This window comes from Agelaius phoeniceus, chromosome 6, assembly GCF_051311805.1.
Source record: "Agelaius phoeniceus isolate bAgePho1 chromosome 6, bAgePho1.hap1, whole genome shotgun sequence".
Taxonomy (NCBI): domain Eukaryota; kingdom Metazoa; phylum Chordata; class Aves; order Passeriformes; family Icteridae; genus Agelaius; species Agelaius phoeniceus.
In genome coordinates this window covers 19,732,179-19,749,786 of record NC_135270.1, presented here as the reverse complement: position 1 = coordinate 19,749,786, position 17,608 = coordinate 19,732,179, and the positions used below count along the sequence as shown (strand labels likewise).

At 39.5% G+C, this 17,608-nt stretch overlaps 1 protein-coding gene across 1 annotated transcript in view; it reads right to left on the bottom strand.

Annotated features, from left to right (window-relative positions):
• LRP5 (LDL receptor related protein 5) overlaps positions 1–17,608 on the bottom strand; it is a 124,143-nt gene that overhangs the window by 88,025 nt on the left and 18,510 nt on the right. Inside the window, exon 2 of the mRNA XM_054634771.2 lies at positions 4,796–5,192. Within this exon, the coding sequence (XP_054490746.1) occupies positions 4,796–5,192 (397 nt within the window). The remainder of the gene's footprint in view (positions 1–4,795; positions 5,193–17,608) is intronic.

Here is a 17,608-nt window from a genome sequence, read left to right as displayed (position 1 = left end):
ATGCCGTTCAGACATGATTAGGCTTGTTTTAATCTCTGAACTAATAGCCATTCTGCAGAATGCCAAAAGAGATGATTTATTTTTAGTACTCAGTAATTTTTTTCTTATTGCTGCATTCTAATTTGTATCTTATTTCCTTCCCCCGAAGCTTTGCTCTTCCAAAAGGAGAAGATTGCTCCATAAATGAAGGCAGCTTCAGGCATAGTCCACTGGCACCAGCACTGACTCTGCCCAACAGCCTCACACCATGCCATGGAAGACTTTTTAAGAATTAAAATGAGGGAGGAAATGTAGACAGCAGTTTGCAGCTTTTCTTCAGTCAAACCAGTTCAAAGGTCCCTATTCTCCTCTTTCACAAGCACCATTCCTACAGATCCCACCAGGGTCAGCAGGCCAGCTCAGGTATGGCAAATTCAACAACCCCAGTGACTACACCAAGTGATGACTGTGGTTATACCCACACCAAAAAACCCACAAGACAGCACACCTTTTCTTGAGGCAAGCAATTTTTATCTTTCCCTAAAATAATGATTTCACAAACATTTCACAGATGTCTCATTTAATTCTTTTTGCTTTCAGCAAACAGTGGGGGCAGAAATTTCTTAAGCATTACTGTCTGCTGAGCAAGGCAAGCTACAGAAAATACAGCCTGGACCTGGACAGTAAGCTCACTCCAAAGGCAATTCAGAAGTCATCACACAAGTAATAACAAATTCAAGATTTATATTAACCAAAGTAAATAGCTCTAGCACATTGTAGACTTTCATAATGTGAACGAACTTCTTCATTAAGCACTTAGTAAAAATCAGATATGAGGATTATGGATATGCCTCAGACCCTCAGATTCAGAGCCCTGTGTAAAATGGAAAAGGTAGCAAACACTGAGATTTTTATGTCATAGATTTAATGACCCTTGTCAACACACATTCTAGGGTGTTCTGATCTAAGACCTTCACTACAGGACTGAGAATTAATTAATTTGTTTTGGCTACTCATTCATGCACGCTTTTGAAGACTTCTTTTCAGGAAAGTGAAGTTTGCTTGCCACGACACATGATAAAAATTTGTTTTTCAAATACATTCCTCCTTCTTCAGACAATGTTCATGACACTTAAGTTTTTTGCATGGCATTGCAGGGAATTTGAGCTACCTCTTTTAGCTGGGCTTGAGTAAAATCTTTACATACAATAAATTCAGATTTGTTAGAAGCTGTTATCCTGAAAACATGTACATACTTATGCAGCAGCATCAAACTCAAAGTTAATAACACCAACACTACTGAATCCCCCACCAGTGGTCTACCTATCAAGAATTTACATAAATGCTAATGTTCTACAAACAATACCAAGAATTTAACCTAATGTCCTCCATTATATAAATTCAGGTTAACACACCCTACAGCAGGACTGGGATCTAAATGTTCAAAACAAAGCATCAGCAAATTTATAGAAAAATGTTTTGTATTGTCCTCTGCCTTCTTAGTTTATCCTTCATGTCAGGGAAGAGTAACAGGATTGCCACATAGTCTGCTTCCTTTAATTCCTAGAATATACAGTGAGTTCAGCAAGAAAATTTCAATGTGTATGGGAAAGAATGACATTACATATTAAGCCAACTCTTGTGAATTATTATACTCTTTCAGAGTATCAGAAGACCCTGTACAATGAATGATTTTCACTAGCTCTGGGAAGAAGAGAGACCCACAGATAAGATTTAAGTGTCCCACAGATTGCCTTAAAAATGAAATTTTAGGAATGCACTGAATGATTGTTAGGGGAGAGGAATCTCTCTTTCTCAGTAAAACCATGATCTCATTGCCTTTAAATCACTGTCTTTAAAAAAGGAAGATAGGCTGAATGTGCAAAAGATGCAGCTCTCTTTAAAAATCACCACAACATCTGACTTACTACTTCGGAGGCCCATCAGAACATCTGAAAAATCATACTCCTGAATGTCAATTGGAAATCACAGAAAAACAGGTTTCAAAAGGAAACTCCAGAAGTCAACTTAGCCCCTCTCCCATCCCTCTCCTAAGGCTTGGCCATTACACTTCTGGTGTTCCTGAGAGATGATGGCTGTATTTTCAATATGTTCTTCTCTATTCTCTCAAACTAGTCTATGTCTTGAAGAATCACACTCAAAATGGAATAAAATCTACTTATTAGGCAAACACCACTCTGGGCTAACACCCCACTGCAAACACCCCAACACACAGTCCTCCATCCACCTCTGCACAACAGCCTTACTAAGGCTAAAAGACAAGAGAAGATGTCACCATTCTGCCCAACAAAATGTTATTATCTCAAGAGAGATTAGATTTGTTTGACTTGGAGCATTCTAGACAAACCCATGTTTGGGTACTAATAGTATCAGCTAAGCATTTGCAAACTGCTGATTTGTCCCATTTTGCCTCTGGAAACCAAAGTTGACTAATGAAGTTTTCTTCCTCATTTTCTAAGCTTCCCACCCCACTTCTCAAGTAGAAACTGCTAAAAGGATAAAATCACATCTACAGAATGGAAATTCTTCCAAAATGAAAGCAAATGACTAACCACTGACAGATTGCTTCAACCAGTTTTAACAACCCTGCATCACATGTCATGATCCAGGAAAAAACCCCACAAACTTACTCAGGTGCTCTGATCTAATACTGTTCTGACAGTTGTAGGAACAGTATTAGCCACCTGATTTTGAGAACTTTTTGTTAAAAGACAAATAAAAACTCTAACAAATAAAATACTAAATGGTTCTTTTCTCCTACTGTCACCCACTTGTCTTCCCCAGAGAATACCTGGAAAATGGAACACATGTGAGCTCAACCCCAGAGCCTGCTGTGCCAAAATCAAATGTCATGATCACTATTTCACAGATGCACCTAGGAAATATTTCAGAGCTACCAGGTGAAATGAAGTGGTTGTAAAAGCAAACCTGCATGTTTTATTCCACAAATATATATGATGCCTGATTTTTTAAATTTTCTTTTAAGTTCAATATACTAGTTTTTCAGGCAAACCTGTCTTTGATTCAACACTTAAAGAATCAGTCCAAAGGCAAGGAACTGCATCCACTTAGGAGAAGTAAACTTGGCACTGGCATTTCATGCAAAGTGCCATACCACTCTCTGTAATCCACCTCACCATGAAATACTCAATTTAACATCATATCCTCTCTTTAAATACACTACTGAACTCAATATCTAATTTATCAATCTTAATTAATTCTGCATAGATTACTTGCTGTAAGGGTACAAGAGGACTCCTGTTAATTTATTTAAAACCCCTCTATACAACAATTTGCTGTGGGGAGAATTCCTTTCACCTAAAGGCATCTGTAAGGAAGGCAGGATTAGGAGGATAGGGGCCCCTCTGGAAAAGTCCTTTGGCCCAACAAAGTCACTCCACTTCCCCTTCCACTGGTAATGGCTGTACCTTTCCAGCCATTATCTGAAGGATACAGGCAGCTCCAGCATTTGACGTGTCAACAAAACTGAGGATTTTGTTTCTTTGGGTACACACAGTTTCATTTAGCCTTTGTATGCCCTTTATGTATTAATCATAAATGTACCTGTAACACCTCACATTCATCTGGAAAATCTTACGCAGGAAACACGGCAAAAACAACCACAGTTCCAGTGTGTGGCATGGAAGGTGCTGACCTGTGATCTTCAGCTGCCCTCTGATGCCTAGTTTCCATCTTCACTGCTCACACACTTGAAGCTGGTAGTTTCTCAAGAAACTGTCCATCTTCCAGAGCAGGATAAACCACCAAATACTTTATTTTTATGGTTTATACTAAGCCCTTGCATTAACTCAGCATCATTGTCTGAGGACAGACTCAGTGAAAATATCAGTTAATACCAGATTTTCCTACAGATGAGAAACCTACCTATATAGACCCTAGAGGAAGATAAAGTGGTCTCTGAAAAAGTATTGTGAAAATGGCAGCAGATCAGTGGCAAACCAGCCCACTTGTGTGGATCCCTGCACACAAGAGAAATGCACTTGAGTTCTCTTTCCTCATTTTATGAGGGTCCCTCTAGCACAGCAAATCTTCAGTCATCACTGCAATAAATGCCAGGCCCAAAGGACACCAGCACTGCTTGTGCACAGGGAGAGCAAACAGCACATGTGAAACCCTGGGGAAGACTGAAGAGGGAGGAACCATGCACGTACACAAGTATTTTTAAGAAGTATTTTTAAGAACTGAGACATGCAGCCTGCACTCTTACTACTTCTCAACACGGTCTTCTTCACAGCATTGAGAATCCACAGTTTCACCTGGATTCTTTCCCTTGCTGGCACAAACATTATTATTTAACATCATCACTTAAAAATATCCTGATTTTCTTTACCAGAGCACAGCAAGTGAGAATTCCTGTTTCAATGCATGCAGACTTGCACATGTTGCTGTCTACATTAAATAGACATCACATATAAAATCAAAGTTAACTTACTAAACAAGATCACTGAGAAAATAATAACAATAAAATGCTTGGAAAATTAATTACTTTTCCAAAGTGCAATGGGATAAGCCAGGTAATTATACTGGTTGAATATTTGGCTTGGCACCTAAAAACCAGCTGTATTTTTCTTTTTGGCTCAAGGTCTGGGCTGCCATCTCCTGCCACAAAATATTTAAGCTCAAACATATGTTCAGTTACAGATCTTGAGAAAAATACCTCAGGAAAAAGTTAAGTGAAACAAAAGGCTATGTGTTCCTTTTCTTTTCAGAAGTAAAAACTCAACATAAATCACCACAGTATCCATTTAAGCATTTAAGCCAAATTGATATTTACCCATGAGCCGGATCCAAAGCTATTGCCCTGGGCTGATCAAGGTCTTGCCAGAAGAGGACTTTTCTAGATGTTCCATTGAGATTAGCTACTTCTATCCTATTGGTCTCTGAATCCGTCCAATAAAGTTTTTTCCCAATCCAATCACACGCCAGGCCGTCCGGAGAAACCAGACCAGAAATGATGACATTCTGCACCACATTCCCAGTTTGGTTAATGTAAGTTTGCTTGATGGCTTCTTCACTCACATCTGTCCAGAAAACGATGCCTTGTGAATACTGGAAGTCGACGGCAGCAGCATCCTCTAGGCCGCTGACCACCACGGTGGACTCCAGCTTCGTGCCCCCGGCATCCACCAGCCGGACATCCCGCCGGTTGGCAAACAGCAGAAAGGGAGACGCTACAGAGGGAAAACATGGAAACACGTTAGCATTGCAGGCACCTACAGATGTTTGAGAGCTGGCTATGGATGTGGCGCTGGAGGATTTCTTCTCCCAGACCGGCAGGGCAGGGAGTACGGAAGTGCCACCGTATCTAAAAACCTCCTCCTTCCCTATGTCAGACAGGGGTGTCAAAGAGAGATGGAAGAACAGGTCCAATTCTTTATCTAGGGGATGTGAGAAGCATCTTCCACATAGTTAGGAGTTCACATCAAGACCTTTCAACGATACCTTCAACAACATCTTCTGTCTGTTGTTCTAACAACAGACAAATTAGAACAAATTAAGTGTTCATGGTTTAAAAGCTTGGTTCAACCAGTTGAATTAGTAACAACACACAGAAAGCAAGCTCTGAGGCCTCTAGCAGCAGGCTGAAAGCCAACAGCACTAAACACAACACCATGAAACGCTCCTACCAAGCGCCCTCCCAAACAGCAAAAACTGTGACAGAGTTTCAGAACTCCTGTCTTCTCTCCTGCACCACAGCAAGAGAAATTGAAGACAGCGTTTGAAGGCAGACAATGGCATGGCTTGGGGGTGTTTGTGAAGACTGCTGTTAGAAAGAAGCAGCAAGAGCAAAAGGACAAAGGTTTCCCAGCTTCCCCAATCTCACCCCAATTTTTCTAACTCAAGCAGTGGCTGCTGGAGCCCTACACCAGTTACCTGCTGCCTCCCAGCTTCACAGGCAACCCCTGCATCCAACATGCTGCCTCCAATGCACAGTCAGCACAGGTTCAATCACTTGCTACTCAAGTAACAACACACAGAATAGAGCAGCATATATTATATCTCCTGTGGTTCAGGCCTGTCATATAAATACCTTCAGTTTTAAATTCATGTTACTGTATGTAATGTGTTAGAGTTACTTCTTGATATTCTCTTTCAGATTCAATTTCTCCTGCACTTTTTAAAAAGATGACAGTGTCTGAATTGCAGGTCTGCAATGCTGGCAGCCCTGTCAGATGCTATTGCCAGTCTCATGAATTCTGGCTCTGGCTACATGAGTGTGTGCCTCTGCACATCCTGACAACAGCTAACGTATTTATGTGCAGGCCAAGGACTGCAGTCAGAATATACAACTCAACTTCAGATAAACTCAAAAACATGCATAAAAATTCAGAGTTTTTATTATTATTCTCAATGGTCTTTTTTTTCCCTCCTAAGCCAGGAAAGTGATTGTTTTATTTTCCTTTTGAAAGAAGAGTATGCTGATTTAATTTGCATCACCTGGTGGTTCCAGTGAGCATCTTGGACAGCAAGGAGAGCCAATTGTTATCATTAATGTTTTACTGAAGATATAGTATCTTTTTTCTCTACAATATTTAACTCAAGAAAGTTTATACAGCTTGAGAAGAATTACTTGTTAAGAAATGATGTCTCAGTATTCCTCCTATTTAATTTTGCTGGCTTGCCAAGTCGTTCTCCCAATCATCTTTAAAAACACTAGGAATAGTATCAGGAAAATCCAACGGGTTAGTTATTACAAACAGACAAGAAAAGTCTGAAGTACCAAGTGCTTGTTTTCTTCTCTGCAGCTCATTGGTTCCCCATAGCCACATCTGTTTTAAGTGCATCAAACCATTTGAGCACTTGGGGAGTTTCATGTTAGAGGCACTAAGTCACAAATTCTTTGGGGCAGACACCTTCTCAAGTTATGCACACTGCCTCACAAAACCAGCCCCACATCCAGTCAAATATCAAAGCTGTAGAAAGCCTATGTAGAATTTTTTTTTTTAAATATTGTCCCAAAAACATTTTTAGAGGAATCTGAATAGATGGATTTTCATCCAGACATTTCCATGCTAAAGGCATTATTAATGTTACTACAAAGGAAAAACGAACCTGAAATATCAAGTCCAATCAACAGCAGAGGAACTCAACAGCTTCTTAACTAAAGATCAGACATGAAAAATGTCTAATCCAATCAGTATCAACATTATCCCAGCTCCCCATCCCTTTCAACAGATTTCTTCCCCGCTGATGTACTCAGTGGGGCAGCAGCAGGCAGATAAGGCATTAACTGCTGTGTTCTCTGTCACTTCTGTCCTTCAGAGATGTCCTGATTGAGGTGCAGCCACATTGTGTTGGCCATGAGCACCCAGCAGGGAAATCACACTGCCCTGCTTGCAACTGTCTCAGAATTTCACTGCACTATACACTCCTGTAAACTGACTGATTATTGAAAATGGCCAGGCTTGAGCCCCTTAAAGAACAAGTAAGTAGCCCACTTCCTTTGGGAAAGACAAAAAGAGAAGGCAGAACTCTGATTCTGAAAACTATATTCACTTCCCTGCTCCTCCCCACTAGCCTATTTTAATAAATTTTATTAAATATATTATTATTTAAATTTTTATTATATTTAATATTATTTAAATTCATTTTATTTTTTAAATGGTTACAGAGCCCTTTCAGAGCAATACTGGTTGGGAAAATAAACAAACAAGCAAACAAACAAACAAAAAGACAAAAACTCCAACAAAAACTAGTGATTTGTTTCTCTACAGTAATTCTTGCCTGACATGCTGCTGAAGAAAGCCATTGTCTCTCATATAAATAAAAAAAAATAAAGCAAAAGCCAGAAAAGTACTTAAATGCTCTGCTTTCACTGTCTTGTATTTATCACTTCAGGTCAGAATGTGATGGCTCATGAGCAGGCAAAGTTAGTTCTAGTAATTCTGCAGCTTCTAGTAACTTTGCAGCTTGGAAATACAATTTCCAAGATGTCCCAAGAAAAGTTCACAGAACTTTTCAAGTTCTCAACTTTCCCAGTTCATAAGCAGTAAATCTGAAAGAGGCAGCTAAGACATCAAATGTGTTTCTAGAAAGACAGACACATAGCATTTCATTTCATAAAATTACTAAACTCAACAATTTAGCAATTCAAAAGATATATTCATACTCTACAAAATGACAACCAGCAGAGTTTTTAAGGCATGACAATGAGAAACAAAGCTCAAGAAGCATAAAACAATGGCATTGACAAAACACTTGATTTGCTGTGCCATCAATAAACCATGCTAGAGATTCAAGATCATCCCACCCATAGATGGTACAAGTTTATTTTGAATCCCACATGAAGGGAGAATCAAAACTTCATTTCAAGAATATGGAGACCAATCTCCTTCTAAATCATGCTGCCTTCTCAGTCCTGAACTAGGCTTGATGGTCCACAGAACACCCTTACCCTTGATGCATTTAATTCTTTACTGCACAACTCTTGACAAGGCAAAGCAAACTGGAAAGCAAGTTAACAGGAGTTTCTGAGGGATGGGGGAGACCCAAAAAAAGCAGCAGTAACTGACTACCATTAACCTTCTAATGAGCTTATTTGTTTCACAGGAGGAATTATCCCTTCCTTGAGAAGGTACTCCATGTTTAGAAGGTTAAGAGACTCAAAGGAATACTGAGTGTTACGCTCTATTTTGATCAGCAATACTCTTGACAACTGCAAATTGCTTGAAAAGGGAAACACCATTTCTCTTCTGCAAAAATAGAAGAATAAACAGTGAAAGGATGTATGCTGAATGTGGAGGATAAACTGTTTATATCCAGTCTATTACCACCCAATTGAAACGACATTTTAATGTAGTCACAAAAAAAGTATTCTTTTTCAGTAAAATTAGAACAGTTCATATTTTTTTCCATAATAGGAAATATTTAAAATGTCTGTACATAGCTGCAGTTCACAGTCTTTGGACAAAACAAAAAAAACCCTGAAATATAACAATTTTTCAAATAAACTCTAAAGAGATAAGAGCCTGAACTACACAAAGTTACAGAATTTCTTCTTGCAGCAATTCTACAATCTTACTTGGATCGTGCAGTACTTGATCAAAACCACTTCATTCTAGAAAGACATATTATTTCTGTGCAAAAACCCACCAATTTTCCTGTGGTTTTCTGCTAAGTAGAAAACACCCTTGACTTGACAATGCAGTGAGCTATCTACACAGAAGCCTATTGTACAACTGTGTGAAAACAGAGCTTCTCATCAGTCCATTAACTGCAGAAAAGGAAACACTCCTCATCAGGCAGGGTAGGAATCAAGCAAGGGTTCAATTTCCAGCTTTGCCTTTGATCCTTCAAATGCTCATTCCTTGTCTGTGGCCATTTACTAAATTTTAACTGTTTCACCTGCATCAGGAAAGTTGTTTTGTGCAGACATAACTTAAGGCTGGAGGATTTGTACGCTTTTGTATAATTTATTTCGTTCACCACCACAAACAGTATCAGTTTCTGAATTCAGTCATCAACTTCCATTGTTTTAATTGTGCCCTTTTAGAGCATTTGAATTTTACTAAGTGCTTCAGGGGTACCTGTTAGCATCAGTAAACTGATATGGAACAAACAACTAAAAAATGCACTACGTGGTCTTTACTATTAGTTTCAGTAATAGCTTTCTAAAAACCAGTTTGACAGGGCTCAACATACATATTAAGACTAAGATGATCATGAATGATAATCAACAGTGTATTTGTCATCAGTTGTTGGTTTTTTGCAAAGCTGCAACACTTCCAAGAGAAGTTGAGCAACAGCTTTAAAAAGTTTATTTATACTACTGCTTCATACTTGTTGACATGCCCACATTTTGTCCCCTTCCCCTTAAAGCCAAAATAGGAAGACATGAGAATACTGAGGCACATGCGTGATTTCTACCCTTGAAAGCACCAGAAGCACAGAACAAACACAAATCCTATGTATAGCACAGGAGAAAAGCCTAACTTACCAGCTCTTAAACTGGTTAACTAGGCTGAAGTTCATGGAAAGGTTTAACTGTGATTTTAAGAAAAGCAACTGAGGATCTTGGGAACCTGGCACACAACACAAAACAAGGGTCTCATTTTAATAAGCATACAAGCGAAAATAGCCATCCAAAATTACAGCATGTGCACCAACTTATATTTTAAATATTATTTCAAACCTTAACAGGACAATTGCAATGGAGATCTCTGTGGTTAAGCCATCTGTATGGCTGGACAGAGAGAATAACATAATTCTTGCAGCAGTCAATGTCCCAAACCACAAAAACATTTATTACCAAAGAGCAAAAAAACCCCACACACCCCTACCACAGGCATGCAAGATGGTAGAAAACAAACATGTCAAAACTTTTGCACCCAAGGCTGCACCACGTTATGGAAACTCTTAGGCAGGATATGGAATTAGCGTGCATCAGCTCTCTACACTTAAAAATAGCTGCTGTGCAGAAACAAGATTGTGTAAGTAGGGTCCTAAGCCATAAATTAATTGGAGAAACCACTTCTACAACAGAAAGTGATCCCTCTTGTCCAGCTCTAACTCTCTGGAGCATATGGAGGCTTAGACCTTGGATGCCATAGAACCACAGAATGGTCTGGGTTGGAAGGGACCTTAAAGATCAGCTATTTTCAACTCCCCCTGCCATGGGCAGGGTGACCTTTGAATAGGTCTCTCAAAGCCTCATCCAGCCTGGCCTTGAACACTGACAGGGATGGGGCACCCACAGCTTCTCTGGGCAACCTGCTCCAGGTCTCACCACCCTCACAGTAAAGAAATTCCTGCTTAATATCCAATCTAAGCCCACTCTCTTTCAGTTTGAAGCCATTCCTCTTTATTCCATCACCACACGTTCTCACAAAAAGTCTCTCTCCATCCTGCTTGTAGGCCCCTTCAGGTACAGCTAAGTCAACTCAATACCTTCTTTTCTCCATGTTGAACAACCCCAATTCTCACTGCCTGTCCTTGTAGGAGTGGTCCTCCATCCCTCTAATCATCTTGGTGCCCTCCTCTGGACTCTGCAGCAGGTCAATGTCCTTCCTGTGCTGGGAAATCATCAACATCAGAAGATAAGACTGAGTGTTGATCTTCCTGTCCTAACTGCACATACTCAACCCAAGTTTCAGCTTGCCAGGTAGAGTCCTCTGAAGAACACAGGGCTATGGCTGTCATCCTCAAAACACATTATTGAAAATAAAGTGAATTCCCAGTGTAGTAACTAAATTAAAGAATATTCTTGTTCTAACACAGAGGTAGGTGGTAGCAGTTTTAGGGCACAAGACTAAAAAAAACTCTTTGGTTTCACTCCCACACATTTCTTCCCCTTTAGCAAAGAACTTGAACAGGAATTTCAGCCCAACAATTTGTAAAACTCATTCCTTCTGCTACAAACATACCCTTCCTTCTGCTATTAATTATCTCAAAGGGCTGCAGTGAAGCCACTCATGCTAAAGTAAGGCACTTGAAGATATTCCAACAAAAGGCTCAGTGATGCACTCAGCTTTTCATTCCTGAATGACTAAGACTTCTCTCTGTGAGCTGATCCTCTCAGTGATGGCTGCTTTATAGCACTACTTGAAGATGAAAATACACTCCCTCTCCAAATTACATCCCATTCTTCTAACCCTTCCTGTTCAATCCATTTGACAGGAATTTTGCTTTCCAAGCCATGAGGTGTTCTGGTTATCAAGTAATGAGGATTCATTTCCATTTTATCTGATTTTACTCAGGATCATGGTCTGAAACTCAGGATGAGACCACTAAGAACATCATACATTTACACACATTGTGTACAACCAGTAATTTTTGTAAACTTTCCTCTTTACCAGCCTGTATTTTAAATTATTCACATGGTCACACCAGGCATACAACAGTGCGCAGTAATCCAGTCCATGCTAATATTCCATATTATAAAACATATTTGGTACAAGTTTTGTTTATATATGCCAAGTATTATCTTGAATACCACAAGACAGACAGGATCTCAGTGCTCATCTGTTTGCTATCAGGCTAAGGCAGAAGCAGGGCTGTTCATTCACTAATGTACCTACAAGAAGTTACATGGCTTTAGTCACAAACATATTTGGAAGTGGGTTATGTAAATAAATTACGCAAGTTTAAAGGACATGTGGTTTAGCAGCAGCAAGCTGGAAAGGGTCCACAGAAAGTATATAAAAAAGGTTTAAGTGGGTTTAGAAAACATATGAAGCTTGTTCTCATCAAGAAGAGGAGCTGGGAAAGCTGTGAGATAAAAATATAGTAAAACAGACCAACAGCAAACACTTTTACAATAGGCTGAAGTTCAGTTTTTTTCAGCCAGTGGAGAAAGGACACACTGAAGGAACTAAATCAGGTTAGGCTTTTGTGGCTTTCATTGATGGGGAAGAGAATGCAGACACAATGCAGAGAGGAACATGCTCTGAAGATACTGGAGCACACTACAGAAGCCACAAAATTGCTTGCAAAAGGTGAATTTTAACAGCAGTTGGATAACCATTCCTTAGGTATTGTTTTTGTACAGTTAATTCCTGCCTCAAGAAAGCAGTTTCTTTTATGTGTCTTTAAATCAAAAACTAATTTAAAAAAAATTTTTTAAATAAAATTAAAAGTAGCTCAGTGGACTGCACTCCCTATACTGCTTCCCCGAAAATCTTTATTAAGGGGGTCTGGGATTGATTGTGTTTATGCCAGGTTTTACACAAAATAGTTCTGAACTTCCTAGTAACTCACATTACTCTTTCTGTTGCCCTCCCAAAAGAGATGAATTTAGTAGCTTTATCAAATAGTAATGTTAAAATATTGTTAAATAAACTTTGAGCTACTTTTGTTTTATTTTTTAAATAAACAAGCAGCAAGTCTTTGAAGATCTTGTTATATTTTTCACATTGCATAGGGTTCCCACACACACAATAATGACAGGGTTTTAGGAGGATGAGAGTTACTTCAGACCACTGGTTTTGTTTGGCAGCCTAATTTTTAAATAATAATGTTAGCAGTAACAACAAAATATAGCACTGATTATATACCATTTCATTTCCACTGGCCGAAATTAGTTCATTTCCCTTGGTCAAGAGATGCCAAAGTATGTCCCTGAAGGGCATGCTCTGAAGAAGTCCATCAAAGGTGTTCTACACAAATTATGAAATTTAGGATTTGTTCTTCTTAGCTGGGTGGCAATTAAATATTTTTTAAATATCCAACAACATGCTCTGAAATTCATTATTCTTCTGTCCTATTATATCACCTACTTCAAGTAAAAAAAATTCACATGTTAAAAAAGCCAAGTTAGTGGATTCAGTGTGCACAATTCAGTGCACTTGCATCTCTGCAGATCCTGGAAGCAAGCTACATGTGTTCAAGACCACTTTTATGATGTGGACACATCATTTTGAAGGAGGGTTTCTCAAACTCTCTCTCTTTTCCCAAGACCACCCATTGAGCACACCACACAAATGCCTCTCCTGGTGCACCAGGCAATGGCTCTCTTAGTCTGCCCTTAGTACTGCTGTAGCAAATACTGATATTGGTTACATAGGACAGCATATTTCATCTTCTAGCACAGCTTTAGCAGCTGGAAAGGACGACAGCCAAGCCCATGTGAGCTGACAACACTACAAGGACCACCAAGCAGCATACAGAACATATTTAAAGATCCACTGAAAAACTAAACAAAACCTAAAATATCAGCTGTGATTTGGGGACACATCAACTTACAATGAGATACTCATCAGATAAGACTTGCAAGCACTTTAAACATTTAGAGAAGAATATGATTCACTAGATCATAAAGCAATTTTTATTTGGTCTGTATTGTTAGAGGAAATTTCTAAACATTATTACAAAACGGGTTCTTGGCAATCTCTCTCTGTGCAATGCACAACTGGTGTTCAGCCAAACAGTTTTGAGGATTGCAGCCTCATGCAATCCCGACTAGCTAATGTTAAGCAGATAAAATCTCTGCAGTCAGAACCCCCACATCTTCCTGACCTCAGGAAAGTTCTCACCTGAGCTTTTAACAGAGGTTAAAATATACATGAGATTTTCCCAAAAGCAGCATGCTGTTCACAACCACTTGTTTGTTCTTCTGAGGCTTCTGCTGCAATTTGCTATTCAAGAACCACAACGCACATGACAGCTTAAATACAAATATACCATCTACTGGGGATTAGGGAATTGGCTTCAGACAGATACCGCCAACGAGCCCTGGAAACTGGTACTTTGAAAATGGCTGCTAAACTGAGCCTTCTCCAATCTTACAAGTCAGCTTCTGAGTTTGGTGCTGGCTGGAGATTGGAACCTGCACTGAACTCCAAGGGAGCTTAAACTGACAATTTCCATCAAACTTCAATGATGACGGTCAAAGGGCCCAAGGTACACCGAAAATCCCACTCTAAATGAAGACAGTAAACTCTACAGGAAAGGTGAAACTTCCCTTCTCTAAGAACAGGTAGGCAGCAGCACTTCACAGGTTTGCATTGGGATGTTTGAGTCCAACATGGTGTCGAAACAGAGGAAGGGGGAAGCAGAAACCCATCGCACACACACAGGTGATCCACTGGCACCACAGCCAGCCTCCAGTCCTCCTCAGGGTTAAATTAAGAACAGTGTGACACAAGGAAGGCTGTCACAGTTCCCACACACCACCTGCTATTTCAAGATGTACCAAGCAACGTCTGCAGAGCCATCACAGACTACTGCCCTGGATGTTCACTCCTCCAGCTGTACAAAGCTATGCTCTGTGTGCTGAGGCCCCTAAGAGTGGAAGATGCTGTAAGCATTTACAGTTTATAACCCTGGGCCAAGAAAACTAATGGTATGGGTAACCATACCAATTTAATGACAAATTACTCGCACTTAAGGAAGAGAAGTATTGCTTTATACTGTTTCTCATGAAAAAGCCCACAGTGCCTCTACCTCTGCCAGAAGCTCAGTTCAGAAGTCTGACAACCACGGTTCTGAGGCAAATCACTCAGCAGATCACTGACAAGATATCACCATAGAAAGAGAGATTCTTATCACAGGCACATTCACTTCAACAGCAGGGTCATTGTTCTGTCAGTGAGGTTTCACATTTTGATTAAGGATTCTTTAAAGTACAAACCTGCATTTTGCCTAATACCATTAGCTTCACCAACAATAGCTCCCAATTCCATAACAATGTTCACCATATTCCACACAGGACTCACAACAGTTTTCTGTGTGAGAATTGATATGGCACTCTGCTTGTACCCACAAAAGTGGGATACAGCCTGTCCATTGAGATTTCTGGTATTTTCTGATTTTAGAATAAGCAGAAGTGGCACTGAAGTAGTCTCTTACACGATACTGCTGTTGGGCTTTGCCAAAATGGGTAAGTGCCGAAGGCAGTGCTTAAAAATAGGGTTGGGGGATGTGACAGGAAAAAAATATACTCGGATGTTTCACATTCTGTGATGCAGAGTACATGGCAACAATTTTCCTGTTGTTATTCTAAATGCAATAGGCTTGGATTTCCCCCCACCCCCATGATATGCTCCACAATTTTAAAACTGCAGAGGAAACTGAAGATTTGTCCTCCTTCTGCATAAACTGGTTTAGAAGAATGCAGACAAGAGGGTGACTTCCTTGAACATCTAAACATGACTTTTTCTGGGAACAACAGTTCAGGTCAATCCATGAATGGAAAAAAACCCTGCAGTGTCCCCTTTTTAGATTCTGGATGTCAATGGGAGCAAGGTCCTTTTCTGTTGTTTTTTCTTTTTCGGTATTCCTCCTTGGTTTGGCAGACAGCTGTCTGGCCAATAATAGTAGATTACACAGTGATGAGGGTTCCAAACTTTTAATGGATAAAATAGTGGTTCTACATAATTTGGAAAATTTGGCTTGCAAATTTTATCCAGGACTTAAACAAATACAGGCTTGACAAAGGTATGCTTGTTTCTGATCTGAATTGTTTCCAATTTTTAGTTCCAGTTCCAGATGTTGTGTTAACTCCAAAAAACACAAATCTTTAGAAAGCTGAAAAAAAAGATATTTTATTTCTATTTCCACCAAAGGTACAATATGTACTGTATTTGCAAATTGCAGAAAAAGAGACTCAGAAATAGCATGTGCTGGATTCAGCTGCTGACAAATGTTACTCATTGGAACAAAAATGCAGTAAAGTCTCAAATGTAGGTTCCACAATTTGTCATGGTTTTCTTCTAACAGTTAAGAATATTCCCAAATAAAACCACCTTGTTATATGGAACCTGCTACATGATACTGAGCTTTAGAGGGTGTAAAGTTAAGAGAAGTTTTTAGTGCCAAGTTGTAGACACAACTTCTGTTTTTTGTGCAGACTACGTTCCAGTTAAATATTCAAGATTTAGGCTTTGTAAGAGCTTGTTAGGAAGGAGGAAAAAAAGAGGATGAGGTGGAAAAGGTTATTTCAGACAATGAAATCTGTAACCTTGTGCTTGTACTTATATCACTGGTAATACCTAATTGACCACCTCAAAGGCAGCAAATAAACAGAACAACCTGTTCCAAGCTTTGCAGATCACTCCTTGCAGAAGATGACTCTGCTTTAGCCAAGAACATTGATGCAACCAAATCAATTCCTTATGGCTCCTTTTATCTTTTTAAGGTCAGCATTTGTCATGCAAGCTTTGTGAAGTGTCTGTACCGATGGAACTACAAAAAAAAAAGATCTTCTGGTAGCTTAGCTGAAGAAACATAAAATAATCATCTATGTTATTTGTCTCTCCACAGTGTAGAATTTAAGGACATTTCCAGAAAATACAGTTGTCAGCTCAAATCCTCCAGAATAAAAGAGTCTCCACATTTGGAGAAGTGTTGATAATATTCAAAAGAAAACAGATTGCATTAGTTCTGTACCTAAATTTATAGACTCGTCGTTTGTATGAGCAAGACAGGAAACACGTTTTAGAGTTCAGCTCCAGGATGCTTCATTTGGATTTTGGAAAAGGTTTTGAGTCTAGATAATTATTTAAAAGTTAAGAAAACCTGAGAGGCAATGGAAATTTGGGGCTTTAAAAGGTAAGTTACACAAGAGCTGTTTAACATTTTTGTTTTGTTGTTTTTACATCTAAGTACTGCTCTGTATCATCTTAAGGTTATTAACTGGTCACTCTCCTTGATGTCTGCAGAATTGTGTGACATGCACCTATTGATACTGTGGTGTATAATCAAGGATGAAGAAGCCAAAAAAGAGACTAAAAACAATATTAAAGAAGTGCTGGCATGGTGCACAAAGAGAAAGCTGTAAAACTGCAAAAATGCAGAAACTGTGCAAATCAAACTGCAGCTACACTGTGTTAGGAGGGATCTTGATTTAAATACACCCTTTGCATTGGGCTGGGTCAGAAGGGTTTTGTTCTGCTGTCTGATGGAATTGGCCATCCATTCCTGCCCCTCTCCAGTGGCATGTTACTCCCCATCCCCAGGCTCCCACCTCACCACAGATGTTTTGGTGCCCTGAAATCTGCCCATTTGACTGCACACACAGTTGCTTTCCTTGAGCTGATCCGGTCAAAAGGATCTCGGTTTCAAAAGGCATATAGATTTTTATAAAAAGCAATAAGGCAACTTCTTTGCCCAGCTCAGCTGCAGACAGAATCTAGCAGACAGACCTGCAGAG